Source organism: Acipenser ruthenus, chromosome 38 (genome assembly GCF_902713425.1).
Source record: "Acipenser ruthenus chromosome 38, fAciRut3.2 maternal haplotype, whole genome shotgun sequence".
NCBI lineage: Eukaryota > Metazoa > Chordata > Actinopteri > Acipenseriformes > Acipenseridae > Acipenser > Acipenser ruthenus.
In genome coordinates, this window is record NC_081226.1 from 3,334,052 (window position 1) to 3,354,639 (window position 20,588).

At 41.8% G+C, this 20,588-nt stretch overlaps 1 protein-coding gene and 1 long non-coding RNA gene across 2 annotated transcripts; one reads left to right on the top strand and one right to left on the bottom strand.

The window, feature by feature from the left end:
* LOC117433972 (uncharacterized) lies at positions 1-4,675 on the bottom strand. Its single transcript, XM_034056448.3, has 2 exons — positions 3,484-4,675; positions 1-2,073 (listed from the first exon to the last, which is right to left on the bottom strand). The coding sequence occupies exons 1-2, from the start codon at positions 4,402-4,404 to the stop codon at positions 1,873-1,875; spliced, it is 1,122 nt and encodes a 373-aa protein (XP_033912339.3). The 5' UTR covers positions 4,405-4,675; the 3' UTR covers positions 1-1,872.
* A 10,858-nt stretch (positions 4,676-15,533) lies between these two features.
* LOC131707106 (uncharacterized) lies at positions 15,534-20,108 on the top strand. The gene is made up of 3 exons (XR_009310977.1): positions 15,534-15,631; positions 19,523-19,597; positions 19,770-20,108. It is a non-coding gene; the product is annotated as an uncharacterized LOC131707106 (long non-coding RNA).
* The last annotated feature ends 480 nt before the right edge of the window (positions 20,109-20,588 follow it).

A 20,588-nucleotide genomic window follows, 5' to 3' on the forward strand; every position in this document is an offset into this window, starting at 1 on the left:
TTTTTCAAAAAACAAAAGTTTATTCGTTTCAAAGCTTCTCATGAAAGACTGGCATACACCAGACCGGGGGTGTGGGGGGTGAGGGGGTTCTGTTCTGGCAGGCCCTCAACGTCCTGCTTTATCTGAGCACCGTTTAGGGTTCTTAAAAGTACAGACAGGACTTCCAGTTGTCAAAATACAAGCTTAAAAAAAAAAAAAAAAGTCCTGTTCACATGTATACCTAAGAGTTCCTTTTGGAATTACATAACTTAAATTTTGCATTCTTTAGATTGACAAAAGAATCAGTACGATAAGGGTTAACATAAGCACTGAATTGGCTTAAGACATTACAAAAAAATCATTTTTTGTAAAATGACACTAATACTTTAGGCAGGCACACGGGGCCCTATTGCCAACACTCTGGTTTATTGAATGTTTGGTCACGGACATGTTATTAGTCCTTATAAACTAATTATATTAGGCTTGGAGTTCATGAAAACTACTTAAGAGCTCATTAGAAGCTCAAGTTTCAAGCAGCATTTACTGCAAGAGAATATTTACAAACACTATTCAAAAACAGTCCTATGGTGGGTTTTTTTTTCAAATAGAACCCACTGGGTCCCTTTGCTTTCTCTGCAGCACATTACAAATGAAATGATTCTACACAGACCAGCTGATCATTACAAATGAAATGATTCTACACAGACCAGTTGATCTTCCTACTGAGATGAACCAGTTAACAACATCCCCCACAACTTTTTTTCAACATAGTGCACAAACAAAACCAAAAAGATAATCATGGCTTGAAATGGAAACCCTAATAAAATGAGTTTCAAAATAAATACATTTTAGTTTCCAAAGAATACAATTGGGTGATCTCGATTCCTTTGTACCCTCTGTGCTGTGAATACTGTTTGTGTAGCACAGTCCAGGAGGTGCAATGGCAGTAATACAGATTCCTTCTGCTACAAGGATTATTACACAACCACAGTTATTTAAAGTCACTTTAAGCAATGCAAGATAAAATAAAACACATGCACTCTGCTACATGATCCAGCGAATCACGTTTCGTCAGGCAATTCACAGTCATTTTATACTTTGGCACTTTGCTATGGTAATGCTGCGTTATTTAATATGGGTGTAAAGACTCCTTTTAAATACGTGTGGATCGCTGTGTTCTTAACAGCACAGCAGTTTCAGCTATTGCAGGTTTTACTGCGATTATCTAAGCTCGTCCTTTGCAATGCAATTGCAGTCTCTATTAAGAGTAAGCAGATACTGTCTCCTTACCTTGTGTGATGTCTGCAATCCTTCTCATTGGTTCTTATTGCAATTACTCAAGTATTGTGCACAACAGAGTACTGCCACTAAACTAAAGGAAACGGGGTTCCAAAGTAGAAGACCATGCGATGGCCCAGGCTCTTAATTCTATAAAAAGACTTTGGCTGATGAAGCCTGGGTTACATCTATGGCAGGCAACCAGAACTGCAGAGCAGCTCCCGAGTTCAGGTGAAAGCACATGAACACGGACAAAAAACAAACAAACTGTACTTGAGTAACTGCAAATTACAAACATCATAAAAACGTGGCAGAAAAATGGATTTGTAGCTACTCTTTTAAACCAGACCAAACATAAAACGTAGAATGTTTCCTCCAATTCCAGGTTTTAATACCAGCTTGATTAGCCATAGTGCATAGCTAACAAGATCAGGTATGTCTCATTAAAAACTCAAGAGTAAAACCAGGACTGGATCAAACTGCTACGCAATGGGAGGCTTATTTCAATCCCTGGAATGGCTCAAACTGATCTGTAAGGTATTTATTAAGCTGACAGAATGTGAAGCATCAGTCTTGTGACGCCACGCAGACAGTCTGGGTGGTAGTGGCTGCTGTTCAGTCCTGTACTGAAGCCTGCAGGCGTTCTCTCTGTGTCCTCAGAGCTTCTATCCTGGGTTCCAGCTCACGCCTGGCCTCTTCACTCTGCGCGGGGTCTGTGCGTCTCAGCAGAGCCTCGAACTGCCTCTCCGTCTGCTCAACTTCAGCGTTGACCCTGGCCATTCCATCGGAGAAACCACCGCCCTCCCACTGACCGCTCTGAAAAAAGACCTTCCCATTTAAAAGCAGTGCCTTCTACAGTCCACTCACAACCATGTTCAGTATTATTGAGTAAAGCCAACTAGTTTCAAGGTAAAACTAAGTTTAGGTCAGTTTTTTTTTTTTTCAGCATTGAGTTGCACCTCAAAATGCAAGGCTGGTAATAAGACTCCTGTTGCACAGCAGTTTCATCCATTCCAGGTTTTACTACAAAAATGTCTAACCACAGTCTACCTGTAACAGACTCAGGGGTGTCTTATTAAACTACTAGTTCAACCAGGAATGGATCAAACTGCTATGCAAGGGGAGTCTCATTTCCATCCCTGAAAAATATTCAGTTTCTGAAGTGAATTATTATTATTATTATTATTATTTATTTCTTAGCAGACACCCTTATCCAGGGCGACTTACAATTGTCACAAGATATCACATTATTTTTTACATGCAATTACCCATTTATACAGTTGGGTTTTTACTGGAGCAATCTAGGTAAAGTACCTTGCTCAAGGGTACAGCAGCAGTGTCCCCCACCTGGGATTGAACCCACGACCCTCCGGTCAAGAGTCCAGAGCCCTAACCACTACTCAACACTGCTAAATTAAAACATCTGTGCTGCTGTACAATATATCGTGGGTGTGGTCTTTAGCAGGTCGGTCTACAGGAACAGTACTGTACACTAAAGGGGCTCCAGGCAGTGGTTTGCAGTAGTTATCAGTAAGGGTGGAATATGAAGCTACTACTAGCATAGCAGTTTGCGCCATTCCAGGTTTTATAATGAGCAGACACAACTGCCTGGAGCTTGCAATCTACACACTGGCGAGAAGTTCAAAGAACAAAAAAAAAGACGCTGCAGAATCTTAACGTGCGGCACTACTAACTAATAAAATACCAACACTGTACAATATAAATCTGTTGTAGAAGGCTAATCCATCTATTTTATTAAGTCACCCTGCACTGTGCAGCAACACTGCTATGTGTATTCTTTACGCATTACATTTAGATACCAAACGCAATTCTTTTTTTTTGTTTGTTTAGGGTAAAACAACCAGTACGCAGCTTACTTGGAGCGACGTTTAGTGTTCTTGACTCAAGAAGGTGAGCAAACTACTGCACTCACCTGCACGCCAAGGGCATATTAAGCTCCTTTTCCCACGAAGTAAAAACTACGTTTTAAAAAAAAAACAAAAAAAAAACAAAAAAACGTTTTGTGCACAATACAGTAATTTTAAATTGCTTATGTATTTCTCGAGTTTCAATGCGGTTAGGCCAATTTGCCCTTGAGTAAAGTTCAAAATCTGGCGTATTTTTTTTTTTAAGGACGGCCAAATCAGAACACCTCACAACGTATGTTGCACACATTTCTTATACCGTGCAGTTAATAATAATAATAATAATAATAATAATACTTACGGTTTCTTGTATCATTTCTTTTGCTCTCGTTGCCCGTTCAGCAACTGTATCCAACTCCTTTCTTAGGTGACCATTACAAATCGCAGACTTCATGGATATATCGACATTATCACTATCAGCAGCCCCGACCCCGCTGGAGGTCAGCGGCTTACTGCTGGATAGCTCCCCGGGTTTGTGGCTCTGAAAAACGGTACCAAAAGTCCTTTGGAAAGCTGAAGACAAGGCGTCGGTGCAACAAAAGCAGGCTCGACTAAAACTACTCCATCCCGACGGCCAACACAATACAGCGGCTCTATGTGAGCACTTTGACGGCAATAGAAACACGCTGATGCGAAGGATTGCATGTGTTGCCGCACTGTCATCATTACACGAGTACAAATCCACGTTTCTAGTATTGATTTTAGAGGCGTTGCTCCAAGCGGTCCATCTGTCCTCCTGTGTCGGATTGCTTGGCAGCCTCTTCCCCTTGTTTGTTCGAGAACCCAAAACTGATTGAAAATAACCACACAGTTTCCACATGGGGCACCGCTCTGTCTCTCCAGCTAAACCCGCTTTCTGACCGGCTGCGAGTCCACCCGCAGTCCAAAGTCCAGACCCCCGGGTTGGTGAAACGTGTAGGTTGAAACTAGAAGTCTGACCTGGACGCTGTTGTTGTTTCCGAGGACCGGTTTCCCATTTTAGCACGCATAGCAAGCCGATTTTAAATGAATTGTGTTGCTTTGTGTTCAAACCAAACGGAATCCATTTCCAAGTATCCGCCCAGCCGCGTCCAGTGTCCGTCGCAGCTGCTTTTACCTCCGGGGCAGACCCGTACTTTAGTCCGCTGTTGGAGGAGGTCTTCTTAGCTTGTTTTCTTCCAAATATATTACCCCGGCACCGGATAACGGCAGCCCTGGCAGACGAAGACGGCACAGATGCCATGACTGGGTGTCCAAACCCCCTGCAAAATTAAGTTTGCATAGACAAATTTAAAACATTATATTTGGCCTAAGTTCTGTAAATGCCATGCCTCCGACTGCTGAACGTGCTCCGTGCTTTTTAATTTAGGGGCGCAACATTAGGAAATGGACTCCGCCTTACTACTGCCATTGGTAGAAATAAACGCTAGACTACCCCGCGAAATCACCATGACTTCAGGGAGGACTCGCCTGTCACGTGTTATCGTTATTTTCGTACCAAGATGATGTAAGCGATACTGTACATTTGGCTAAAGAAGGGACCTGCGCTACCCTCGTGATTACGCGAGTGGACTGCTTTTCCCAAAGATAATGCTGAGAACTAGAAAGAAAAACGCTTGCCTGCAGTATGATACACTCCACATGGATCTCTGTAGTTCCAAAAAAAAAAAGAGGATAATAAAATATTTATTTGGCGTCTAACTGGCCCTACCCGGATTCTCAAAACGTTTTAAATAGTCGTAACTTGGACGATACACTCAGTTACCTCATGCATAAGTTATAAATGGTCCTGCGTATGCGCCATCCATGGCTCATGTTGCTGAATGCACTCAATGGCCTTAGAGAAGAGGCGGGACCGTCTGCCGTGTGCTTACCATTGGTGGAAAGAAATGTTACACAGCCCTGTAGAATCACCTTTTAAAATGAACCCACTGAACCACCCAGCCCCCCAGACTGGAACCCAGACCTGCAGAGAAAGGTGCAAGGCTAGTCTGATGCATTAACATTAACCCACTGAGCTAATGACCCTCTTAGATTGGAACCCTGTTTTATGAGGCAAATTTGTCATGAAGATAATAAAATGCTTGATTTAAATTAAAGTCAATGAATTGTTATTCATTACGGTAGCACTGTGTCTGTTTGTTAACAGTGAGCGGATGAGTCAGTAATCTCAGTGGAATGGGGTTCAAGTTGTTTAGAGGCATTTTAAATACAGAATGACTTCTTAAAATTATATCAATATATTATAACAAACTTTTCAAACAAATATTTAGTTTAAAACCTTTAAAAAAAAGAGCAGCATAATAAAAGGTCAAGCGAAAGTTCTCATTTCCTTGTTGCCATGCTTACAAAATTAAAAAGCAGAGCCTGCTTTCATTAGATTTGCATTAAACCTGCAGGTGCTGCTTACCAGCGTGTGAGAGAGAGAGAGAGAGAGAGAGAGAGAGAGAGAGAGAGAGAGAGAGAGAGAGAGAGAGAGAGAGAGAGAGAGAGAGAGAGAGAGAGAGAGAGAGAGAGAGAGAGAGAGAGAGAGAGAGAGAGAGAGAGAGAGAGAGAGAGAGATAGATATGAACAGAAGTAGACCGGCTGGGGATTGTGTTACCCACGCTACCCCACTAGACTGGGTTAGTGTGGGGGTCTGGGCACCACAACGGGTTCATGCATGAGTCCAGCCTTTCACCTTTCTCCGAGGCCTGGGTTCCAATCTAGCGGCACAGTGGCTTACTGTTAAAGCACTAGATTATCCTTTCATCTCTATACAACCCGGGGTAATTTAATGACACTTAAAACCTGTCTTGTAACATTTTTTTTCAATGAAAGTGCAATTCAACACAGCTTTAAAAATTCCATGTAAACGGTGGAATAATTTCAGGTAAAATACATTTTTATACATCTAAATGCTTTATTTTCATCAATATTGGTGAAACTGAGATTACTGTTAAGTGTTATTTACAAAACTCAAATGGAACCTATTGCAGCTGTCTAAGTAAGAACCCGATTGGACAGAACTGCATTCCGTAGGCGTAATCAAGACACGTCAGTCTCATTTGAATAGTCTATGTCAGTGCTGCCCAAACACAGTCCTGGAGAGCCCCTATCCAGTAAGTTTTGTAGGTCACCCTAAATCGCTAATTTCTGGTATCACATGGAAGACTGGGAACACATGGAAGTTATTGATCAATTAAGCAAATAACTTGTTCAATTAAGGGAACTCTGGTCATTGGGCAGTTTACATGCTGGAAAATGTCATGACTTGTTTACTGTCATGACTTATTTAAGGTGGTACGGTCTGGATAAACAATTTTAGTTAGTTTTGGTTTAGGTTTAGTTTCATGTTTGAATACAAATGTAATACATTATACAAAAATCAAATACAACATGAAGTTTCAAAGCAGGAATTTGGTTTGTTAAATTAAACAAACCAAAACTATCTAACATTATAATTCAGCTGCACCACCTTAAATAAGTCATGACAGTAGACAGATAAGTCATGACATTTTCCCAGCATGTAATCCAGGCCATTGAGGGCTGAAAAGGGTAGTTAATTTTTTGTACCAAATGATCTCTAAATGACTTCATTTAATAAATCACCTGCTTAATTGATCACAATGAAATTGTTCCAGCTGTTAAGAAATTGATGATTAAAGGTTACCTATAAAACCTGCTGGATAGGGGCTCTCCAGGACTGGGTTTGGGCAGCACTGGTCTATGTGGTCCCTCATGAGTCACACATGGGGTCTGTAGGTGATCACAACGCAATGAACACAGCTAGACAGGATGCACCCTGTAAACTTCAATTATATCTGTGTGGCAAAATAATTATACAAACGTGTTATACGCAATCCGGAGACTAATTATCTTACATATTTTAGAGATATGAATTATATGCTTGGTGTCAGTAATTTATTCAAAATACCTTGTGTATTTTTTATTTTTATTAAATAGTAATTCCAAACACAACACCGTACATTTTTTAAGATATTATTGTTTTTGTAAAATAAATGCTGTTCATCTTATTAGCATAAGTGTCGCTGACGTCACTGAGACGGACAGAGACATTTTCACTGAAAAAGAGATACCCCGTGTTTTACCCCCTAGCTCAACACAGGGGCGTAGCTAGGAATAGAAATTTGGGTGGGCCCCAACTTCGGGTGGACGGGCAAGTACCAAAGGTCTGACGTCACAGGAAAGCAATTAAAACTCTGAATACATCAAATATCTCCCCGGGGTTTGAGCAGCACAACGTAGCCAAGACTGAAAATGTATGGTGCCGAGTGAAGCAAGGCGAACATGTTTTGCAAAAACCGTTTCATTTGACAAAGTGCAAACAGAAACTAACAAAATTGTGAAAACAAAGTCATTACTTACAAAAATAACATAAAAGGTTTTTTTCACATTACCCTACTGCTTACATACAATTACCCACTTATACCCCTGGCTCAACAATCCCTGGGGCAACAAACTTGAGAGGGCTCGGTAGATGTCCAATGTCCAGCTAAAGAAAGCCCGCCGGCCACTCCCCCCCACGCACACTGGGGGTTGTACGCCCCTCGCCGGCCGAATGGCGAGCGTTTTCCTAAAGGGTTTTTTTGCAAACTGTATAATGGGATTTCCCATAGACTGATTAAAGAAGCATTTATTTAAAGTAACATACACCCCAAAATAGTTTTTTTTAAAGGATTGCTCTGAAATTTGGTGTGCAAACGTGTTTTTTCGTGCCCTACAGATGAATGGGATGGATGGTGGGGCTTTATTTGACGCTGCGACTCTGCAACCCCGAGAGATACAGCCTAAAATGCACTAATTACAATCAAATCCAATGCAATAATAGTGCTTTTGTTCCATATATTTTTTTCGAACCTCTCTACATAGAGATCAGAAGGCTTTACTGGCCGCTCTTACCTCGAGTACCTTAGTACTATATTCTGTGTAATCTAAGAATAATTAAACAATATAGCAAATTTAGTGTGTTGTCATTTCTGATACGAGACATCTGATATCTGATGCAGACATTTCAGATGACTGTATCACATCAGTATCAGGGTTACAATGTATATAATACATTAGTAAATTAATGTTCAATGCAAGTATATCGGAAATGGATTTTCTTATGAGGGTTGTAATAACGTCTGTCTCAATCTTAGCACAGTATTGATTTGCATGCTGGGTTGGGTGTGACAGTGCGATCTCGTTAATGTGCAGGTGTTAATACAGCAGCACCTTCATATCCAGCGAGCAGGACACAGAGACAGACAGCAGCTACTCCACTCTCTAGCAGGTAAGCACACATCTAAATTATGACACTGTAATCCGGATAGTTGTTGTGAACGATGGTGGATTGGAGACAAGTCCTCGTTATGTCTCCGCAGAGCAGGGATAACACAAGCAGAGGCAATGGAAGCTTTTTAAATTATGTGTTAGTTTATTATTTTTTTTTTTTAAGAAATAAGATTTTTTTGTTTACGGAACCTGCTTTTCTCTGTATTGTCAATGTTGTAACATGTAATATGCGCATTTTATTGATGTTTTTCAAATAATAAATACATCGGCATTGCGTTCTAAATAAACCATTTAATCATCATTACATTTATAAAGGCTGTATTAATTAATGCGCTTACGTTTCCATATAATATATACAAAAGTAATAATCGTTAATTATTTGCGGTATGTAATGTATGTAAAAAAAAAAGAAGACAATGTGCAAGTATTGTTGAGAATGGTCTGGATGTCAGCGTATTTTAAAAATATTGCTTGATACTCTCTGATTAATATACTGCGCTCCGCTTCTTTGGAAACTGTTCAATTATCCGTTTGTTTCTAGTGCAACAATACTGTTAAAACGGAACCCTATAAAAATGTACCACGGGATTTTGGAACAAGGTACGATGGTATCTGTGAAAGTACAATTGTATTGTATAATATATGTATCAGTGTGGCAGAATGAGGGTACTGGCCTGTGTATATGTGTGTTTTGTAGTGGTGGTGGGTAATTAAAGGGTTAATTCACTAGCACTTTAAAAACATGTGAGAATGTGGTGGAGGGTTTAATTGATTAAGTGGGTGTAAATTGCTGCACAGGTGTGTGTATATAAGGGAGCACTGAGAGCACAGGTTTAGTTGGTGTTAGGATTCTGGAGAGTGTAGATCTCTGATCGTGTGTGTGTGTGTGTGTGTGTGTGTGTGTGTGTGTGTGTGTGTGTGTGTGTGTGTGTGTGTGTGTGTGTGTGTGTGTGTGTGTGTGTGTGTGTGTGTGTGTGAGAGAGTGAGAGAGTGAGAGTGAGAGTGAGAGTGAGTGAGTGAGTGTGAGAGAGAGAGTGTGAGAGTGAGTGATCGATCGATCTGTGTTTGTTTTATTTAATAAATACGTGCCGTAGCGCTTTCCCCTGCACATCCTGACTCTCAGTCTCCTTACCCTGGTCAGCCTGTCACATTTGGCGTCAGAGAAGTGGGATAGCGCCTCTGGAGACTTGGAGCAGGAGTGCAGGATTTTTTTGCTTTGTTTAAAAAAAAAAAAAAGGAAAAAAAGGAAGAGAAGATGAGGTGGAAGAAGGCCCGGGAAGCGAGGGACAGGGAGGAGGAGGAGTACATCAGGGCCAGGTACCCGAGGAGCTGTAGGTCACCACTGTTGTGCCCCCTCTGTAACCAGCAACATCAGTTTGCCGCCTGTCCCTTCCGGTACTATGAGGAGCCCGAACATCCACGGCCCGAGAGGAAGGAGTCGGTGCGTCCACGGCCCGAGAGGGAGGAGTCGGTGCATCCACGGCCCGAGAGGGAGGAGTCGGTGCGTCCACGGCCCGAGAGGGAGGAGTCGGTGCGTCCACGGCCCGAGAGGGAGGAGTCGGTGCGTCCACGGCCCGAGAGGGAGGAGTCGGTGCGTCCACGGCCCGAGAGGGAGGAGTCGGTGCCACCTCCACCAGCAGGGGAAGATTACCTGCTGTCTCTTCCTCCATCGCCGCCACCAGCAGAGGGAGCATGCCTGCTGGTTCACCTGCTGCTGCCGTCCCGAGAGCTAGAGGGGGAGGAGCCATCGCTGCCGTCCCAAGAACCAGAAGGGGAGGAGCCATTACTGCCGTCCCAAGAGCCAGAAGGGGAGGAGTTACAGGCTCAACCCCCTGAATTTTTCTGGGGGGGAGAAGGGCAGGATGCTGGTGTCCCCCAGCAGCCTCTATTTATGCTGCTGAAGGGAGCACGGCGCACACCAGCCCAGCCGCCATGACAGAGGGAGCCAGCACCACCACAGCCTCCCTCTGAGTGGCCAGCATCAGCCCCATCACCACTGCCGAAGGAATCAGCAGCCTTTCCGCCACCTCCACCGCCAGGAGCAGAGCAGCAGGAGCTGCCTCTGTCTCCACCACCGCCAGGGGCAGAGCAGCAGGAGCTGCCTCTGTCTCCACCACCGCCAGGAGCAGAGCAGCAGGAGCTGTTCCCACCTCCGCCACCAGAGGGAGACGAGCTGCTGTTCCCGCCTCCGCCACCAGAGGGAGACGAGCTGCTGTTTCCGCCTCCGCCACCAGAGGGAGACGAGCTGCTGTTCCCGCCTCTGCCACCAGAGGGAGACGAGCTGCTGTTCCCGCTTCCGCCACCAGAGGGAGACGAGCTGCTGTTCCCGCCTCCGCCACCAGAGGGAGACGAGCTGCTGTTACCGCTTCCGCCATCAGAGGAGCTGGAGCGGGCTCTACCTCCTGTTGCCAACAGGAAAGAGGAACTCTGGCCGCTGCCACCCTGGCCGGAGGTTCCTGCACTATTGGCAACGCCCGAGGTTGCCGTGCTGTCTGCTGCTCCACCTGAGGTTGCCGTGCTGTCTGCTGCTCCACCGGAGGGTCCAGTGCCAGTGGTTCCGGAGGGTCCAGCACCAGTGGTTCAGGAGGACCCAGCGTCAGCACCAGTAATTCCAGTGCCAGCGGAAGGACCCAATCCAATGCCTATGCTGCTAGGGGCGGCCAACCTGCCTGGGCCAGCTGACGGGTATCCAGGAGGGACCCGAGAAGGGACAATAAAGACATTGGGTTTATGGGGTAGGCCGGGGGTTAAACAGGCACCCCCTTACATAAGATCAGGGGTCACCACGGAGGTTAAACGGGCGCCCCTTTACAGAAGCCCAGGGGTAGTCACGGGGGTTAAACGGGCACCCCCTTACAAAAGCCCCATGGAGGTGAAGGAGTGCTGGGGAGTGTTGGGGCCAGCGGACTCCAGACGGCAGGGTGCACAAGGGGGGAGGACTGGCCCTGCCCGTCTGGTGTTTGACAGGGGTCGACTGGTCCCCAACATTTCCTCCCACCCTCCCTCCCAAATCTGGTGGAATGGGGGGGGGGGGGGAGGTGGCCCGTTGAGGGCCTGTATGTGCTACGCACATAAGGGGGGAGGAATGTGGCAGAATGAGGGTACTGGCCTGTGTATATGTGTGTTTTGTAGTGGTGGTGGGTAATTAAAGGGTTAATTCACTAGCACTTTAAAAACATGTGAGAATGTGGTGGAGGGTTTAATTGATTAAGTGGGTGTAAATTGCTGCACAGGTGTGCCTCCGACTGCTGAACGTGCTCCGTGCTTTTTAATTTAGGGGCGCAACATTAGGAAATGGACTCCGCCTTACTACTGCCATTGGTAGAAATAAACGCTAGACTACCCCGCGAAATCACCATGACTTCAGGGAGGACTCGCCTGTTACGTGTTATCGTTATTTTCGTACCAAGATGATGTAAGCGATACTGTACATTTGGCTAAAGAAGGGACATGCACTACCCTCGTGATTACGCGAGTGGACTGCTTTTCCCAAAGTTAATGCGGAGAACTAGAAAGAAAAACGTTTGCCTGCAGTATGATACACTGCACATGGATCTCTGTAGTTCCAAAAAAAAAAATGAGGATAATAAAATATTTATCTGGCGTCTAACTGGCCCTACCCGGATTCTCAAAACGTTTTAAATAGTCGTAACTTGGACGATACACTCAGTTACCTCATGCATAAGTTATAAATGGTCCTGCGTATGCGCCATCCATGGCTCATGTTGCTGAATGCACTCAATGGCCTTAGAGAAGAGGCGGGACCGTCTGCCGTGTGCTTACCATTGGTGGAAAGAAATGTTACACAGCCCTGTAGAATCACCTTTTAAAATGAACCCACTGAACCACCCAGCCCCCCAGACTGGAACCCAGACCTGCAGAGAAAGGTGCAAGGCTAGTCTGATGCATTAACATTAACCCACTGAGCTAATGACCCTCTTAGATTGGAACCCTGTATTGTGAGGCAAATTTGTCATGAAGATAATAAAATGCTTGATTTAAATTAAAGTCAATGAATTGTTATTCATTACGGTAGCACTGTGTCTGTTTGTTAACAGTGAGCGGATGAGTCAGTAATCTCAGTGGAATGGGGTTCAAGTTGTTTAGAGGCATTTTAAATACAGAATGACTTCTTAAAAGTATATCAATATATTATAACAAACTTTTCAAACAAATATTTAGTTTAAAACCTTTAAAAAAAAGAGCAGCATAATAAAAGGTCAAGCGAAAGTTCTCATTTCCTTGTTGCCATGCTTACAAAATTAAAAAGCAGAGCCTGCTTTCATTAGATTTGCATTACACCTGCAGGTGCTGCTTACCAGCGTGTGAGAGAGAGACAGAGACAGAGACAGAGACAGAGAGAGAGAAAGAGAGAGAAGAGAGAGAGAGAGAGAGAGAGAGAGAGAGAGAGAGAGAGAGAGAGAGAGAGAGAGAGAGAGAGAGAGAGAGAGAGAGAGAGAGAGAGAGATGAACAGAAGCAGACTGGCTGGGGATTGTGTTACCCACACTACCCCACTAGACTGGGTTAGTGTGGGGGTCTGGGCACCACAACGGGTTCATACATGAGTCCAGCCTTTCACCTTTCTCCGAGGCCTGGGTTCCTGTGTTCATTGCGTTGTGATCACCTACAGACCCCATGTGTGACTCATAAGGGACCACATAGACTATTCAAATGAGACTGACGTGTCTTGATTACGCCTACGGAATGCAGTTCTGTCCAATCGGGTTCTTACTTAGACAGCTGCAATAGGTTCCATTTGAGTTTTGTAAATAACACTTAACAATAATCTCAGTTTCACCAATATTGATGAAAAGAAAGCATTTAGATGTATAAAAATGTATTTTACCTGAAATTATTCCACAGTTTAGATGGAATTTTTAAAGCTGTGTTGAATTGCACTTTCATTGAAAAAAAATGTTACAAGACAGGTTTTAAGTGTCATTAAATTACCCCGGGTTGTATAGAGATGAAAGGCTTGTTTTTGTAAAATAAATGCTGTTCATCTTATTAGCATAAGTGTCGCTGACCTCACTGAGACGGACAGAGACATTTTCACTGAAAAAGTGATACCCCGTGTTTTACCCCCTAGCTCAACACAGGGGCGTAGCTAGGAATAGAAATTTGGGTGGGCCCCAACTTCGGGTGGACGGGCAAGTACCAAAGGTCTGACGTCACAGGAAAGCAATTAAAACTCTGAATACATCAAATATCTCCCCGGGGTTTGAGCAGCGCAACGTAGCCAAGACTGAAAATGTATGGTGCCGAGTGAAGCAAGGCGAACATGTTTTGCAGTTTATAACAGTAGTGGCACGTACACACTACACATACAAAGCACATATGCATGCAACCTACAGAAATAAACACACTGTGCACAGTAACTGCGAAAACCGTTTCATTTGACAAAGTGCAAACAGAAAGTACAAAATTGTGAAAACAAAGTCATTACTTACAAAAATAACATAAAAGGTTTTTTTTTTCACATTACCCTACTGCATAGCACGACTTCAAAAATGAAAAACTATAATAAAACAAACACTTCAAAACAAAATATCGTGTAACCAGCTGTAAACTGGTTATAAGTAGGCCTACATACACAATTGTAAAATCGAAATAAAATGAAATGAAGGTACTTGCATTACTGGCGCGTTTGTTGATTTGTCGGTTCGTTTACTTTTTACAAAATTTGTCAGGCCATTGCTAATGCGTAAGACACAAATATAGCTACGGTTACTGCAAAGTTGGCTAAACATTCTGTATTATATTTCTTAGCATACGCTCTTATCCAGGGCGACTTATAATTGTTACAACATATCACATTTTTTACATACAATTACCCATTTATACAGTTGGGTTTTTACTTGCTCAGGTGTACAACAGCGGTGCCCCCCACCTGGGATTGAACCCACGACTTTCCAGTCAGGAGTCCAGAGCCCTAACCACTACTCCACACTGTTGCCCTCTGTAGGTACTTAGATAGCTAATTGCAAATGTAAAAAATAACTAAACAGCAGCTGCACAAGCTGGTTGCTTGCATGCCGAAAGAAACGTTCCTGTACGTATGCTGGCGAGTAATTTCAATACTATAGTATCGAAGACGTAAGATCTCATATCGCAGCCATCCTATCACCAATCTTTTTTTTTCATAACCACGACAACGGTGCTCAGGTGGGTGGGACGGATATATTTTTTGAACCACAAGGATGAGCTAGACTCGCCGCAGGGGATTACAGTCTGATACGGTTTGGTATGAAATGTTTTTAATTGTCAATCGCTCCATAACTGGGTGGGCCCATGAGCAAAATGGGTGGGGCCAGGCCCTTCAGGCCCAAGCGTGGCGCCGCCCCTGGCTCAACAATCCCTGGGGCAACAAACTTGAGAGGGCTCGGTAGATGTCCAATGTCCAGCTAAAGAAAGCCCCCCGGCCACCCCCCGCCCCACGCACACTGGGGGTTGTACGCCCCTCGCCGGCCGAATGGCGAGCGTTTTCCTAAAGGGTTTTTTGGCAAATTTTATAATGGGATTTCCCATAGACTGATTAAAGAAGCATTTATTTAAAGTAACATACACCCCAAAATAGTTTTTTTTAAAGGATTGCACTGAAATTTGGTGTGCAAACGTGTTTTTTCGTGCCCTAGAGATGAATTTGATGGGTGGTGGGGCTTTATTTGACGCTGCGACTCTGCAACCCCGAGAGATACAGCCTAAAATGCACTAATTACAATCAAATCCGATGCAATAATAGTGCTTTTGTTCCATATATTTTTTTCGAACCTCTCTACATAGAGATCAGAAGGCTTTACTGGCCGCTCTTACCTCGAGTACCTTAGTACTATATTCTGTGTAATCTAAGAATAATTAAACAATATAGCAAATTTAGTGTGTTGTCATTTCTGATCCGAGACATCTGATATCTGATGCAGACATTTCAGATGACTGTATCACATCAGTATCAGGGTTACAATGTATATAATACATTAGTAAATTAATGTTCAATGCAAGTATATCGGAAATGGATTTTCTTATGAGGGTTGTAATAACGTCTGTCTCAATCTTAGCACAGTATTGATTTGCATGCTGGGTTGGGTGTGACAGTGCGATCTCGTTAATGTGCAGGTGTTAATACAGCAGCACCTTCATATCCAGCGAGCAGGACACAGAGACAGACAGCAGCTACTCCACTCTCTAGCAGGTAAGCACACATCTAAATGATTACACTTTAATCCGGATAGTTGTTGTGAACGATGGTGGATTGGAGACATGTCCTCGTTATGTCTCCGCAGAGCAGGGATAACACAAGCAGAGGCAGTGGAAGCTTTTTAAATTATGTGTTAGTTTTTTTTTTTTTTTTTTTTTTTTTTTTTTTTAAGAAATAAGATTTTCTAAGGGTTTCGGAAGCATGTCAGTCTGGAAACTCATTTCCTTTCATAAAAAATAATGCATGTAGAAAAACGAAAGTGACGTTGAAAAATGAAAATAAAATTATATATATATATATATATATATATATATATATAATCATGCTCACCACCTAATGTTTAACCATTTGTAAAATTCAAATAAATAAAATGAAATACATACAAAAATACTCGCAGCTCTAAGTCTCAACATGTAAATTAATAGTGTGCAAACGATTTAGACATCCTTTATTCCCAATATAGTTTATTTGCTAAAGGTTAATTACAGTATATTTACTAAAGTACTACAGCATAAACTTATTTCTTAGTCTGCTAAGAAATAAATAATAATAATAATAATAATAATAATAATAATAATATTAAACAAATCTGCTTATCCGTATACGCACAAATACATTCCTCTTCAATCACTAAGAATAAGATCAAGTACATTCTCATCAGGAAACAGGTTACAATTCATTGTTTAAATGAATACAAAGTAAATAAGAAATACATATTTTTAAAGTGAATAAAGAAAATAATCGCCCTGTCACACACACACACACACACACACACACACACACACACACACACACACACACACACACACACACACACACACACACACACACACACACACCCATCTCGCACTCACGAGCCTCCTGTAATCAAATCAGGGAGCTGTTTTTCAATTTTGTAATCATGGCAACAGGAAAATGAGAACTTTCAGTTGACCTTTTTTAACTAGTCATTTATTTTCCTTTTAATGTTAATGTAAGATAAACTTTATGAAATGTTAATTTACTATATATATATATATATATATATATATGATCTTCTATTTAAAAAAAAAAAAAAAAACTAAACTGAATGGTTTTCTTCTGCAGATCTAGAAGCCGAAACGTCTTATATCAGTTATTGGAAACGAATACACAAATCCTGATGTCACTGAAAAGTTCGGTGTTATTTATTAATATTAGCATGTACATTCACCGTGGATGTGTTTAAACCTTCAATGCATCTCTCACTAGAGTTATCCAGGCAGGGGGGAAATTCCAGGCATTATTGCAGAGGCAGTATTTAACATTAAGTAGATAGATTACGTTTACAGTTAGCCATGCTTACAATGTAAACTTAGAGCACAGCACACAATCAGCAAGAAGTGAAGTGAACATATTTAATGACTGGTGAAATACAATTCAAAGCTGCTGCATTTCAAACCTTTCCACTAAACACACATTACACTTTAAAACTGCAGTGTCCAGCGCAAACCCACATCATGAAAAAACACATGTGCAGGTGAAATACGCTCAAATAGAAGTAGCTACATTAAAAAATATATATATAAACACGTGACATTTTCGGTCCATTAAAATAAAGGGCTTTACATAATCTCTGCAAGCATGACATTGCAGTGTCCAGTGTGAAAACAAAACCCGAAACATACATTAACAATACAAGACAACCCTAACCCTAACCCTATCCCTAACCCTCACCCTAACCCTCAATCATTCAATGCACAGAGCAACCACTTCTAGTTTTCTCTATCACGTCAGCAGCAACATTTCCTCCCATGCGTTATTTGCGTATATTAAAACACGGAAATTAACAACAGTGTCTACCTGCAAGACGGACGACACACGCCTCACACCCCAAGCCTGACACCCCAAGCCTGGTACCCTCATAACTCCGCCTCTACAGTGACGCAATTTCCAAGTCCTCGCATTGATGCTCTGATCCCACCCATGTGAAGTCTTTTTTTTGTTTGTTTGTTTACGGAACCTGCTTTTCTCTGTATTGTCAATGTCGTAACATGTAATATGCGCATTTTATTGATGTTTTTCAAATAATAAATACATCGGCATTGCGTTCTAAATAAACCATTTAATCATCATTACATTTATAAAGGCTGTATTAATTAATGCGCTTACGTTTCCATATAATATATACAAAAGTAGTAATCGTTAATTATTTGCGGTATGTAATGTATGTAAAAAAAAGAAGACAATGTGCAAGTATTGTTGAGAATGGTATTTTCAAAATATTTCTTGATACTCTCTGATTAATATACTGCCCTCCGCTTCTTTGGAATCTGTTCAATTATCCGTTTGTTTCTAGTGCAACAATACTGTTAAAACGGAACCCTATAAAAATGTACCACTGGATTTTGGAACAAGGTACGATGGTATCTGTGAAAGTACAATTGTATTGTATAATATATGTGTCCTACACCATCAATGTACAATTCCCTGTGTTACAATAATGCAGTACAACCATAATAATAATAGTATAGCTACACTATAGAACCGTGGTACATTTTTATAGGGGTATAGCTTCACACAATCTACATTTACTTAATCGCATTAAAGTAAGAATGATGTGTGTCATTCTCATCTTATTTACAATGTAAAATTGACATGCTTATATGTCTGTATAGGTTAGCCTAGGTATACACAATAAAATCTAGGAAGCTGAAGTTCAGGTAGTCACTCATATTATTTGCATCCCAGTTTTTGTTCTGTCCTTTAAGCTCATATGCCAATTGATTTATCAGAGTTGAATGATGATCCCTTTGTTTAAGTCCCTTTGGTCATATCCTGTTGACCTGCTTTTTGTCTGTGAGTATCCCACAAGGATCATCCCTTCTACAAGTGCATGTAACCTGGCCCAACATGGATTTGTGTGGTACATATGCCAATGGAGTTTGTATGTCATAGCTAAATATCCCTGTGCCATGTATTTACATATCCTAAATGAAATACAGACTGAAATTAGAATTTCAAAGTAGATGTAAAATAAAAATACAGACCTACGTAAATCAATAACATATATATATATATATATATATATATATATATATATATATATATATATATATATATATATATATATATATATATATATATATATAATTATGCTCACAACCCAATGTTTGTAATCTGTCAAGTGTTATTTAATCTGTAGTATTTTGTATTTAATTATATCCTGATGTAACTATCACTGGCACTGTTATCTGCTCCGTTACTGAATCGTATTTTGTCACACTTGTACTTGCTAGAACCAAAGTGATTGTATTTATCTTGCTCTTAATTGTGTTATTACTTGTACTGTGATTCTTGAAATGTATTTTTGTTTACAACTGTAGGTCGCCCTGGATAAGGGCGTCTGCTAAGAAATAAATAGTAATAATAGTAATAATAATAATAATAATAATAATAATAATAATAATAATAATAATACAAAAACCACGTACAGTAAATGCAAGTCTAATGTAGTAATGGTACAAAGGTATATACTACTCTTTTCGTATTCTTAATTATGTTAACAAAAAAAGGGGGAACCAATCTAAATACCAACGAGCTCCTGAAACCAATGAACAAGCCACGGAGCTGACTCTAGTGATTATGAATGCATTTCTAGCTTTCTATCAGAATCCAGCTGGCATTATCTGAGCCTGTAGAATCCCAGTAACCAGCTCCTGATACAGAGAATAAAGATTCAAACTCAATATTTGAGCAACAGAACTCAGAACCAGTCAAACATCATAAAGGTGAAAATAAAATGCCATGTGATGCTCTGTCCCTGTGAAATACACACTGAGGTGCGCTACACTGAAGGGCATGACATCATGGCTTATTCTTACTGACATCATCGTTGCTGGTAATTTGTTTTTTGTTTGTTTCTAGAAAACACCCCCCGGAGTGACAGGGCATTTCTGAGCATCGCAACGATGTGCAGACTGACGGTCTTCATTGTGGCTGGTAAGTTCCAGTCTGCCATACTGTCCATTCTGTGAGGTGGGGACGCATATCCCGAGGTGGGTAGCCAGAACCCGGGTCGGGACCTGGGTGGGAGTGCCAGTGTGAAATGGGGTTTGGTTACATATTCTTACACGAACACTGCACTAGTCTCTTATTACTACTGTCGTTGTAGTCTGTGCATTGATGGTGGGTCTCTCAGTCTGCTGCCCCCCAAGAAGATACCACGTCAGCAGAGATACAAAGACCTGGGACCAAGCTCGTCAATACTGTCAAAGTAATTTCATTGATCTGGTTAGTGTTCCCAGTGAAGAGGAAATGCTGGCAGTCAAGGCACTGATTTCCCGGGTCTCAGAGTACACGTTTTGGTTGGGTCTGCGCAGAAACACAGTCAGCTCGCCTTGGGAATGGTCAACCGGTGTGGCCTTTCAATACAGCAAATGGCTGAGTTGGGAACCAGATGCTAATGGAGATTGTGGAGTCATGATTCCCACCGGAGAGTGGGGAGCTGAACCTTGTGCTGACCTTTACAGCTTCGTCTGCTTGGCAGGTAAGGAGAATCGCTTTTTGAGAAGAGTTCATACGGATGTTTACAATCAATCGATTGATCTGCATGTTGCATCATCTCTGTTATTTTAAAGCTTGGGGAAACTGTCAGAATATTTTTGGGTGCCACAGTATTGTGTACTATTATTATTACAACTCCTACTAATAATATACAATACAAAGAAATACTGTCCCCTACAGCACTGTATGTGGGGAGGGGCGTTTGCTGTAAATCACAACATGGTGCAACTTGTCCAGCCCTCTGTTGCTATTTCATTAGCACCTCTCCTTTCTTTGAATTGGAAACTGCCTGTGTGTGATTTGTCCCCAGGCAGCAGCTTCACTTCCCACTAAAGTGTTGATATAATATTGAGAAGTGCAACGCCATTAGAATGTAGGAAAGAACATGGAGATGCCAAAATAATTCCAGTAAATCTCATCTAATATG